Source organism: Acanthaster planci, linkage group LG07 (genome assembly GCF_054643075.1).
Source record: "Acanthaster planci isolate LZ-2023a linkage group LG07, COTS_SCS, whole genome shotgun sequence".
In the NCBI taxonomy this organism is placed as follows: domain Eukaryota; kingdom Metazoa; phylum Echinodermata; class Asteroidea; order Valvatida; family Acanthasteridae; genus Acanthaster; species Acanthaster planci.
The window spans coordinates 18,524,443-18,537,295 of NC_141783.1; the positions used below are offsets into that span (position 1 = coordinate 18,524,443).

Genomic DNA, 12,853 nt, shown 5'->3' on the forward strand with positions numbered 1-12,853 from the left:
ATTTAACTCAAAAGAGGGCGCGCTTTCGGAGACCATGACCATTGCATCACGTGACTACACGTACAGATGATGCATGATGCGGACGCGACGGCTGCGGGCGTTAGGCGGGTCCGTCAAATAGAACTTAAGTGAGAACTTCGCCGAGCTGAACTTTGCACACGCTGTATATGTACGTAGGCCGGCCTACTCAGTAGCTGCGTACTACCAACATGGCCAAGTAAAACAGCTTAAGCTTGGGGCTGGTGGAAGTTACATTTAAATAAGCAGTGCTCTATGGCAGCACATTTTCGCTTCAGTCTTCACTCGAGAGAACAATGGGGGAGGAATCGGCTCTAGACTGGCAGGATTTCTGTGGTGGCTCTCAATTGTGGGTATGTAAACACACACACGGAGAAACGAGGTGTAGGTCTACAACCAAGTGGTGTATCAGGTGTACATGTACATGTGTAGCCTGTACTGTAGTACATGTATATGCCTAGTTTCCATTGCAGGATTAGATCCTTTCCCAAAAACGTCTTTCATGTCAGTGTAGGAACACAAATAAATTTTCATACAGAAACAACTGTACTGGGGGGGTGTTGTAAACTTTTGGACCCTGTTCCTATCGGAAACTTACTTTTAAACTTATTAACTCACGTTATTCCATACTAAATAACTGCAGAATAAAATTTGTGGAACGAGGGCAGGGTTTTGATTTGTGAAGGAAATAATGCCTGTAATGGGGTAAAAAACAACCACAGCGACTCAAACCATGCACACATGCAGTCACTGGAATTAAAAATGGCAAAAGTGTCTCGGCTGGTTTCTTAGAATGTTGCCATTGGTTACTGAAAAGCTCTTGAAGCCGATCTCTGATTGGTCAAGACACATTTAGGGGGAGTAGGAGTATTACAGAGAACAGCAAGACATCAGCATGGAACCAAACTAATTTGAAAGGATATTGCTGATTGGATAATAATTTATTTGCAAGTGTAAAAGAAGGTTTTTTGATTGATCAAAAGTTTTTATGCGAGGATCGGCGGGGAGTATGAACTAGTAGGCGCAAAGAAAGTATGCTTTCATTATGAGTGAAAGGATTGTGTTGTATGAAGAATTTTAGAGCGAAAAATCAGAATTTGACTGTCTATTTCATACACAATGGATCTGTTTGGCTTGGTAGCAGTTTTTTTCAAGTCTTGAAGCGTGCAAGGAGTGGCTTAGAAAGAAGGGCGTGCTTGTTTCTCATCGAATTCAGCTGGAGTGCACAGGTTGTGGCAACCACTTGATAGAGATTCAGCGCATATGTGCACGCCCAGACTAAGCCAAGTTGCAATGCTGTAGTTGCAGAAGTGAGGTTCATTTGGTATGGTAGCTTCTTTTTCAACAGTCATCTAAGTCTCTCTGCTCTACATGTTTGCCTACACTACTCCTGTCACTTTTATTGAAAAGATCTTGACAGGATCTTTCAGTAGAGTGTTAGTCATCAACTGGTTTTCAATTTTCTGAGACATTTGTTCAAGATGGCTGATTGCAAATCAGATACAATTTGGTGGCCCAGGATGCATTGTCAAAATTGATGAATGTCTGCTCAGAGGCAAGCAGAAATGTAATCGAGGCCGTGATCTCCTCCCTGGCCAGTGGGTATTTGTCACGACAAGCCAAAGGTATGGGCCGTTTTCCAATACCCAGCATTGGCTCTGTCTCAGGCTTCAAGCATTTTTAACTTGCTGACTTTGAAGTTGTAAGCCCAGTAATTAGTCTAATAGTGCCACAAAACATCAAATAAGATGCAAGAGCACCAAAAATGACAGTAATACAATTTAATTTAAACGCTTCAGGCCCACAATCGAGGATTGGTTTTGGTACGAGGGAAGGAATGCTTGCACATCATCTGGATAAAATGATGTATCACCAGCACAGAGGGGAGGGCGGTGTGTTAGAATATCTCATCAAAGACATTGCACCTTTCTATCCTCTCCCGTGGGCATTCTAAAGAGACAGTCCAAGTTTTCAAGCAGAAATTGTTCTGCGGAGTTCACCGTGTTAAAATGTTCCACTTGGTGTTAAACTTGTTCTAGGGAAAGATTGTTCAAGTTATGATTTATGACGTGATCTATCTTGCTGCAATTTAACATCTTTCAAATTCACTGTTTGGTGAAAAAATTCAAATTGGGAGCTAATCCACTCCATGGAACACCCATTGGAGCAACATAATATGTAAGTGGGAAGCAGGTCCACAAACAAATACCAAGCACACAGGTATACCATAGAAGTGCAAAATTTAAGATATTTAAAAATATAATAGACAGCAAGTTGAGTTTTCTTTACCTTTGGATTCTTTTACTCATCAGTAAAATCCTGCGAAAAAGAAATACAAACCTCTGGGGTAACTTTCTGTAATTATATGTACCTGTCGCATTTGGAGTTTGAATTGTCTGTATGTAGTTTTATATAGTTTTTCTGAATCCATCGACAAAGTGATTTTACTCTTAATACATTATACAATTCATCATCCCAAGATCCACTGCTCTGCTTAAAAATAGCTTCAACTACTGACTTGACCTACAGAGATCCCAGGTTCAAACTAAATGTATCATCTGTAGACATCCATCTTAAAACCAAATTATACACGTGTGTTACTGGTACATGCAGTACTCAGTTCACAGTATGTATACTGAGTACACATCACATCAACATTTGGAAGTTTCATTCAAAAGTTGTTCGAATTCATCCTCATGTTCAAAATATTCCGGAGTTTCTTAAAACAGCTCCCAAACATGGAACGTTTCAACGTGTACATAAATGTGCCGAGATGAGCAGCCATGCAGCGATTGTGACTACAATCCCTTCACCGTCTGTGTATCACATGCAGAAGGGGCCAGCAGATAGGCCATGGCCCCCGAAGCAATCAAAGACAAGTTTTTCTTCATTTTTGAAACAGTGAGAGCTTGAGCTGTGCTTTAGTAACTCATGAACTCCATTTGCAAGTTAACAAGCCATGTTGAATACATGTTCACGTTAACGCAACCTATGCAAGCTTGTAGTTACACACACCCATTCACACCGCATGCAATGCCTCGGCTGCATCCAAGTAGACAATCACAAGAAGTGAGCAGTGCCCGTTAGCTCCATGGTTAGGCTAATTTAGCCCTAACAGTCCCGAATGCTACAAAGTACTACTTAGTAGTAAAATGTAGTACTCAGCCCTGTCGCTTGTAAGAGGACATGACATTATTATTCTCTGAAGCCATAAAACACAATCAAGGAGACAATGTACCATACAGTGCTGTGGTACTATGAATGCATGGTTTCATTGTTCTCTGTACGAGTAACAGTGGAATATACCTTGCCAGAAATAGTAATTTGTAGCGCTAGGTCCTTCAGGCTCGGAGTGTTCTGTAGTATTTTGTAGTACTGAGTACTCTAAGCCAAACAACGCCCGGTACTGTTAGGGCTAAGGAAGTTGGTCAGTAACAATGGACATTAGCCTCGTACATGTATGTTACACTTGCGCTTTCCTATGGAGCCAGTAGGGCCCAAGGAAAGCATGCAGGGTTATAGAGCAAGGTCCTTGCTCTGTTATAGTGTCATCATCAGCATGGAGTCTTTTCTTCCTTCACGATTTCAATGCAGTCATATCAGTCCCAGAAGGTTCCCACAGTAGGCGAAGACACTGTGGGTTGTGCTTGTTGGTATTGGTGCTGGGCAAAATAGGGTCTGCTCTTTTGGTGTCACAGTCCTGGTTTCCTACAGGTCACTCGGAAAACTAACGGTATGGTTGGCCATTGGTACAAAAGTAAAGAAATAATTTACAAAGTGTAAAAATCCCACTCAGCTATCAGAACACCAGATAAATGATACAAGTACCACTAAATGAAAATACGACTCTTATTTTAAATTAATGGGACAAATGTCAATATTGGACAAATTTGAGGTAAAATTGGAAGCCAACCAAAAAGTGATATTTCTGCAAATTTTGGCCGACCATATACGTGTAAGTTATGGGCAAAATGTGAGCAGTCTGTAGCAAGCCAGGATTAACCATCTGACTCCCTGCATCATTTCCAGACAGCTCATGAATTAAATGTACTTAGGATTTGGAATTGTTGACCTGTTCTTGTGCACAGTCACAAAGCCATTGTATTGTATGTATACAATGTCTATTATGCCGGGGACTAGAATTGGGTCAGACAGAGGGTAGGCAACCCTAGCCTCCCAGGCCCTTTTTTGCTTCGGACCCTCCTCAATCCTCCAGAATCCTCCAATTTGGGGGTGAAAAAAATTGGATTCTCTCTCATTCCTCCGAAATCCTCCAATATGTCTTGAAAATGTTACTTGGAGGTGTGCCTATTGCCTCAATCCTTCAAAATTCTCCGGCAATTCTTGTCATTATGTTGAGGCAGTGTTAATGGCATTCCTGAGCAATGCGGTTGATTCAAAAGAAATATCAGGCTGAATTTATGCATGACTAAGCAAAAACAGCACAAGGCCTAACCAACGACGTCCATGCGTGGCATCCTTCGCAATAAGCCATGCACTTTTGCCATTCACCCACAATCCTCCTAAACCGCCTGAAGGATTTTTGAGGATTGAGGAAGGTTACATGTACATTAGGTAGGACCAGAACACAAATAGGATTTTTATTTTGAAGTAAGCCATGAAGACTTTTAAGAAGAGGATGCCTCAAGTAATTCCAGCAAGTTAGCAGTGAAACAGAAATTCATGCCAAGTCATTTGTCCTCCAAACCATCAGAGCTAGATTGAAATCTACTGCAATGCATCATTGATTTCCCTGAATAGCTAATACCATGTTTTTAAGAACACTGGCAAAATCACATTTCGGACCAAAACCAAATCATGACTGCTTTTATTAGCAGAACTTCTCAGCAAAACAACTAAGTACAATGTTAGCATGCACTGTGTACATTATACACATACATAGCAACAGTGTTGTATTCGAGTCTATCACAAATCCTTTCACAAGTCCCTTCACAAGGCCAGTCATAAGTACAGGTAAAGGACAACATTGACAAAAGAATGCTTTTGTCTCGGCTCATTTGAATAACAAGTGAATTTGCTTAAGACTGAATGACTTGTGATGGACTTGAATAAACACTGCACAGCCTTGCAGCTACTTGTATTGTACATGCACGTGTACAATACCCTTGATCACTGGCCTTGACAAAACCTATGTCCCAGAAGTTGTATGGAAGTTCACCCCTTCACATGCGACAATCTTTTATTGTAAGTTGATTGCTTAGCTGTTTGGGCTCTGCTAGTCTGCTTGTTAACAGGCTTTGCAGCCAGGCATGACCAAACAATCAAAGCCTGGGCTTTTGTTTGTTGCTTCTTTCTTTGGCCTGTGTAGAAACTAAGGTTGTTAAAATCTGTGACCCAGGTTTGCCAAGTTTGTCTCCATGTAAACCTCCAGAATATCCCGTGAATAAACAAACAAGCTTCACAGGGATATCTGTAAGTTTTTTCTCACAGTTTCATTTTGGTAGTCACTTCTACCGTTGCATCTCCCAAAAATGAATGAACCTGATGTGTGCTGTATGTGTCATGTAAACGTTTTGTTTCATTTTAAAACCCACCCGGTTTTCCAATCATGGCATGATGTACTTGTACTGTACTGCCTACTTTGTGTGATAGGGCCTAGATTGCCATTTCTGCATTTATATTAAAAAAATTTATTGTCAAATAAGACAAATACCAGTTGTAAAATTTTGTATGGATCTGGTTTGTTCTTGTTTCACTTACTGAATCTGTGGTCCTATTTTATGCTTTAAAGGCCCAATTTAACAAGATTTTAAAAATACAATCCTAAAACTACAATGCCAAAAGTGGACTTATTTTAGAGTCAGTGTCACAGTCTACCGGGTACATCACTACCTGTATTTCTGTTTGTTTTCCACTGTAGATTTCTTCCTTGAGAGTCAGTCATTGAAAAAACATTGTGCACAATCATTTTCTGTGATCTTTATCTAAGGGCCATAATTTGTACATATGCTATTCATCAGAGCTTGTACATGTATAAAGTGGCATCACTGTAGTAGCAGTGTCCTTGCAAGTGGTTGTCAGCAACACCTTCCAACATCTTAAATCGGGAAAAAAAAGATAACTTTTGGAGGACCAAAATGAGATACATATACAATGTAGATGAAGAAGGAATATTGTTTTACAGTCTATGCCATTGAGTTACATGTTATTCATGAGGACTTTCCCAACACTTGATATGGTACCTACATTACTACTGTTCAGACCTCTCATTGCCAGCCACTAACACAACTGCTTTGCTTCAAACAGTGGATCAGAGGAAAAAACTCTCACCCCTTAAACACCTTTATCGCCACTGCTGTGAACATTTTCTGAATGCTTTAGACTCCTGTACTGTTCAGGAAACCAAGCTCAGATCATTTGTGTTTTACAGAAACTTTCCTGATGTGTCAAGTAATGCAAAGTGTGAAACAAAGTTTAGGTGGTTGTTCACTGCATGTGTTTTTTCATCCATCTTGAAAAAAAAATTTGCCTGGAACTTCCTAGTTGATTTCAGAAGACCGAGGAAGGCCAAGGAGTAGTCAAAATTAATGGTATCAGACTTTCCTTTGTTTTTATCACGTCCCTCAGGAGCCATCTCTGCTCAACTCCACCCATCCAGATTTGTCGCCATGTTTCCAGGAGACCGTCCTGTCCTGGCTACCTCTCCTCTTTCTCTGGGTGGTGGCGCCCTTCTACTTGTACTACATGCGGAGGCACGACCGAGGTTGCATCCAAGTCTCCTGTTTGCACAGGACCAAAATGGTATACTAAACCAACTGGAAATCTGCATTAATTTGTATAAATTTTTGGGTTTTTGATGGCTTAAGAAAGAGAGTCACTGGCATTCAAATTATGAAGTATTTATATAAACCCTCAATATTTTGTTCCCACGTACATGTACATGTGATGTATCCTCATCAGGATGTAAAACTGAAAGACATGTAAACATAACAGTGGCGTCTCTGCGTGTAATGCAGCCTGAAACGAAAACTGCCTCACAGACATGACAGAAAGACTTACGACTCATTTTACATGTTTTATGGGATCCACCCGTTTTCCAACTGCGGAGTCATTTACAACCAAATTAATCATATACCGGTATGATGTGTGGTGTAATGTTTTTAAAGATGGCCCTCTGTAATCTACATGCAGGTTGAAAATATAAAAATTACAAAGAGATGTAAAGCCGCTGTAAGTTTATTCATTAGAAGAAAGTTTGGCTGCCCAAGTTTCTGTATTGCAAAATCCATAATTGAAAAAAAAAGCTTGGTTTTCAAAGCAGATGCATTTCAAATGATGCTTTTAGGTGTTAACAATGTTGATATTGTCTTTGCTTTCCTCTGTCCTTGCAGCTTTTTGTCGTTCTGTTGATTCTTATATCTCTGGCTGAAGTCTGTTTCACGGTGGTTCAGATATTTACTTCAACACAGCCCCCCGCACCCGTGTATCTCGTCTCACCAGCAATTGTCACATTAACTATGGTAAGAAACAGTGAAATGGTTGAGACCCCTTTACAAACACCTACGCAAGACCTCTAGGCTTAATTCAAGTCACAAACTGTTTAAATGAACTGCAACCAAAGCATATCTTTGTCAATGTTCCACCTTTTTTTTGAGGCTGGCCTTGTGAATGGTCTTGTGTCTGGTCTTAACAGCAACACTTGTAATTAACGTCAGCTTTATACAAAATTCACTTTGTGTGCTTGATTTATTCTCAGACTTTGTTGTATTTGCTGCCAACAAATGACATGAGATGAGGGTTTAAACCTTTGATTGTGCAAAGAGTGAGAGCGTGGTCCTGATTTGTACACAGGCATTAGGGACACGTTCCTGATAAATTTGTCCAATTGCCAAATGTAGATCGCAATCCCAGCAGGTCTTCTGAATCAACAGCTTGATTTTTGGCCTGCTGGTTGATGGAAGGCACTCAATCTTATGTACATTCAGTCATGGATTTTGATTGGTCTAGATGTTGGTGTTCTTCATAATCCACACCGAGCGCATCAGAGGCAGGCACACCTCCGGAGTCCTCTTCTGCTTTTGGCTGTTGCTGGCAGTCTGCGGCGTGGCAGAGTTTAACTCCAAAGTCCTTCTTGCCTTCAGGGAGGTAAGGGAAGGCCTCAAAAGTTGGAACACCTCTGTTCCCTGTGAAATGTTCCTTTGTGGAACACTGAGGTGGCAGAAAGTTTTGCCATGTTTCCAAGTGACACTTTTCCTGCTGGTATGCCTTGACACTCAATCCAAGACACAAGGCTTTTATTAGGTATAAATTTAAGGTATAAATAAACTGATCAGATGTATAAAACACAACCGTTTCAAGTTATGACTACCAGGTTTCAGTCTATGTGAACACAAATCACATGTCATTCAATGTGAATTGCCTTCTTTCAGACAGAATACGACACATTCCGTTTTGGGACATTCTTCGCATGCTATGCCCTCGTTCTAGGGCAGCTAGTGTGTTCAGCAATAGCAGACAGCTTGCCTCTCTATTCCGTGGTCAGATCGGACACCGTAAGTATTTTGTTCGATGGTGTTGGCTGGAATGGAAAGTATTCAAATGTATTAACGTTGAAAAATTTGGCACAACTATGGGCCTATTTACACAGATATGTGGTTATGGAATTCCATGGGTAAAGCTATAGGACACAGTGGTTTCTTATTAGTCTACATGCTTCAGAGTAGACAAACCAGGCTGTGGGCAGTGTTGTAGTTGAGTACTTTCCGAGTACCAACGTTCTCCACAAAATACTGAACTGGGTAAGAAGGAATAAAGCCAGAGTGCACAGGCATTTGATGGTAAATGTGCCAAGGTAAGATTACAAAATAAATGTTAGACTTCAGACACTCCCAGTTGTGTAAAATATAAGTTTTAAGGAGAAAAGTACTCAGGCCGAGTACTTTCCGAGTACTTTTGTCCTAAAAAGTTAATTTGAATCAAACAGTGATGGTCTGAAGTCATTATGTTGCTTTGTATCTTACCTTTATGCATGTACCATCAAATGCCGATGTACTTCAGCTTTGTTCCCGCCTAACTAGTTAAATATTTGGTAGAGAATTTGGTTCTCAAAAAGTACTCGACTACATCACTGGCTGTGGGACAGTAAACCACTGTGTTTAGAAACCTGAGCAATTTTCAAACATACCATGCTGAGATTGCACATTTGGCCAGTCAGCAGTCTGATGTATGTATGACGTCACAAATTGACTGGGAGATTTGATGGGAGAGTGGGCGGGCCTTGGATTGTTCCTGTAAGGCACCATTGGTATTACGGAAGCTTATCGTGATTTGCATATTGAGTGGGTGTCCAGCTTGTGCATAAATGCGCCGCTTATCAGGACCACCCCTCTTTCCTTCATCACTTTAGTGTGGAAAAACTTTCTGATGTCCTTTTTTTTTGCAGAATCCGTGTCCTGAAGCATCTGCATCCTTCTTGTCCAGGCTCACGTTCTCGTGGTTCACAAGGTAAAACATTTCTGGACTCGGCTCGTAGAATTGCTACACACACAGAACTGCCTGACACAAACGAATGCTTGGGCAGTTGACATGCATAGCAAACAGTCAGCTGGGAACCAGTTCCAAAACCGTTGGCACTGCGTCGCAGTTTGCCCGGTAGCCTGGTTTTTTTTGCTACGAAGATATTTTTGTGCCTGATGGCTTCATGAAAATGATTCCTTTTTTTGTCGTTTTCCCAGCAGAACTCATTGAACTTTACTCCCTTACCTGTAGCAGGGTCCGTGGCTGTAAGCTTCTCTTTAACGACCCTTCCCAAGTCTTCCACATTGACCCATGAACTAATTCGGGGTACTCCTCAATGCTAGGATTGTCAGTTAAGGGATACCTCGTTTCAATGCAGCGCCTGCTTTCCTGGCAACGGCAAAGGTTGAGTGATACAAATCTACAACTTGGCTTCATTTTAATCACTTACATTTCCACTTTTTTTCAGCATGGTTATACTGGGTTTCAAACGAGCCTTGACCACCGAAGATCTGTGGAATCTCTTAGACAGAGACAAAGCTAGGACCGTCGTGCCAAGATTCCTGAAGGAATGGGATAAAGAAAGGTAATTCACGAAACCACATGCTCTAATTCTTACCAATTTTTGCCGTGAACCATCCTGAACCCTTCAGTTTCCACCACGGGATTAGGATTCCAGTGACTCACCGTGTTAAACTTAAAAGGGAGGTTTGGAATCTGTCCCCCCTCCAACAATTTTTGTAGTGTCATCACAGTGCCTTTTTTTATGGAGCTTAGCTGTGCGTCGTTCTTAGAGTAACCCTCTGCGGTCCTTTTGACACAAATTGTGCAAAAAATCCAGCGTACCATTCTTTCATAGTGTGCATTTTTCCAAGGCAGGCCAGCCAAAGATACGTTTTTTTACTGCGGTACTCAATGCATGCGGGCTGGCATTCATGTAGCCTTGAACTCCAAATTACCTCAACAACAAAGCCATATATCTGAATGAATTCACATATCACATTTGAAATGGTTAAGAGTGTCTTTACATGCATACATTGTTTCAAAAAAAACCGAGGGTGGCAAAGTCAAATTTTATTTTGATTATCTTCCCCATGTCAACATTAATCATTTGGATTTCCTTTGTTTTTCTTGTTCAATTAATCCTTGAGCAACTACACTACAATCTGTACACTGGAGGATGTTTAAGATGAAGAAGAGTAATTTCAAGCATGTGACCTTTCGATCTTGGGCCAATTTCATGGAGCTGCTTAACCACTACCAGCCGGGGACTCCGGGATCGGAGCCGTATGGTTTATATGTGTGGCCGGGGTCTCCGAACTCGGACAAAGGAAACAGGGCCCTGTAACAAAAGACCGTACTCCGAACAAAAGACCAGGCTGCTGGGCATGACCGGCATTTTTCGCTCTCAAAAGTGGTGATAATCCAGCGTTATTTAGAAACTGTATACCAGGGTTTGGGGTATTTAGAGCAAGCGGATTACCACCGGGGACAAAAGCTCTCCACCACCACAGCGATGAGCCACACAGCACCGCTGCATGCTAATCTGGCCCCTATTGAAAAGAGGTCAGCAGTGCACTGAGCCAGGTTCGTGAACAAAAGACAGCTGTATAACACCGCACAATCTGGGCTCTGTTTACAAGGCTGCAGGCCTGGCTGAAATATTCGGGCGTCAATAAAGGTCAGCTGTCAACTTAGAGTAGTGCCTGAAGATTACTCCGTGCGGCTATAAACGACTGTTAAATGGAATGATGAATTGTTGAAGGATTTTGAAAACGGAAAAAATGATAGTCATGCCGGCCCAGCATCCTCAACGTTGAAAAATGCCCCAGTTCGAAGTGGTTAACAGTTAGCAGAAAAGCAGTGCTAACTTTAGCAGAAAACTTTGCTGACCTTAAATGCTATTTCATGTTAGTGCTTTGCAATGTTGTGCAAAAGGTTGGACGAGCATAGAGATTTCTATTGTCACATGACTAAGTTTAAGCAAATTCTTCCTCCAAGGTTAGCATGCCTTTGGCCTAATAGCTTACTGCTTACCAGCACAGTCTCCATGAAATACGTGGAGCCACTGTTACCGTGAAGTCATGTGCTAAGCATCACAGTTAAATTGAGTCCAGTTGTTAACGTCTGCTGCCGTCTGCTTCTTGCCTCAGGAAGAACCAAGTATTGCCTTAATAGATGTGAGTTCCAACCAACACTTTCAGGTTCCCCAAACGAAAGTCCAGCCGCAGAAAGCAGAAGAAAACGCTGCACGTTTCCACCAATTCAGCAAAGTACACTCATGCCGACTGGGCTGACGAGGCCTCGGCAACTTGTCACATGTCTGACGTCCGTCCAAATGCCTCCCTCCTCAAGGCAATCGTCAAGACGTTTGGAGGGCTCTTCCTGATTGGATCTCTCTTGAAGCTGGTGACAGACGTTCTGGTCTTTGCCAGTCCAGAACTACTCAAGTGAGTTGAGGTCATGTGACCCTGAGCTTGTGTCATTTTGATACAAATGTAATTGAAAATAAGCCTGAATACTCAGTGCTGTCTGAGAGCTCAAGAGGGAAAACTGGTGAGATTTCATGAGCAGGATTTAAACTCAAGCCCTCCTGTCCTCTACTGCAGAGGTCTTATCACTGAAGCATTGGGCTTTGTTGGGGTATGTTTTCCAAGCCATGAATCCAAATTGTTTGCATCAAGAAGATGGTTATTGGTGTTGTGGCAGAGAAAATGCATCAGGGACCACTAGACTTTGAATGACACATATGCAGTCCGGAATAATTACACTTCCCTGATTACAAAAATGTTGAGCTCTGTGTGTGGACAGGGGATAGCATGATTTGAAGACATTCCCTGGGCGGAGACCCACAACACAGGGCACGCAGCAACATTCTCATTTTGGCCGCTAAGCTTGTATGATAAATTTCCATTTCAATGTACGTGTACTTTCATGCACTGAACCCGTCCCTACCTGCTTTTCTCATTTTCTCTTGCAATGGAGTCTTTCAACACAGGTTGGATACTGACTTGCTTCTCCATACAAACACTCCCAGAGTGTGACATGAACCAGTTACTCAAACAGACATAATCGGAAGTCTTTACAGAGCCAAGCGAAATCTCTTTGCGTTCACATCTGTCTAGTCCTTGGTTCCCTCGTCCCTAGCTTGGTACTCTGTGTCTTTCTCCTCAGGCAGCTGATCCGATACACGGAGGACAAGAGCATTCCACGCTGGCAAGGTTACTTCTATGCATTCTTGATCTTCGCGGCAGCGTTGGTGCAATCCGTACTCCAGCATCAGCACTTCCACATCACCACCACGGTGGGGATGCAGCTGCGGACGGCCATCATAGGGGCCATCTATCGGAAGGTAATC

The 12,853-nt window shown here is 42.0% G+C and overlaps 1 protein-coding gene across 1 annotated transcript in view; it reads left to right on the forward strand.

Moving 5' to 3' along the window:
* The first annotated feature begins 65 nt into the window (after positions 1-65).
* The window catches only part of LOC110980387 (multidrug resistance-associated protein 1-like), a 34,666-nt gene continuing 21,878 nt past the window's right edge, over positions 66-12,853 (forward strand). The window contains exons 1-9 of the mRNA XM_087139476.1: positions 66-371; positions 6,607-6,780; positions 7,371-7,499; positions 7,987-8,124; positions 8,409-8,531; positions 9,422-9,483; positions 9,965-10,081; positions 11,700-11,945; positions 12,670-12,847. Coding sequence (XP_086995602.1) covers positions 315-371; positions 6,607-6,780; positions 7,371-7,499; positions 7,987-8,124; positions 8,409-8,531; positions 9,422-9,483; positions 9,965-10,081; positions 11,700-11,945; positions 12,670-12,847 — 1,224 coding nt within the window. The 5' untranslated portion in view covers positions 66-314. The remainder of the gene's footprint in view (positions 372-6,606; positions 6,781-7,370; positions 7,500-7,986; positions 8,125-8,408; positions 8,532-9,421; positions 9,484-9,964; positions 10,082-11,699; positions 11,946-12,669; positions 12,848-12,853) is intronic.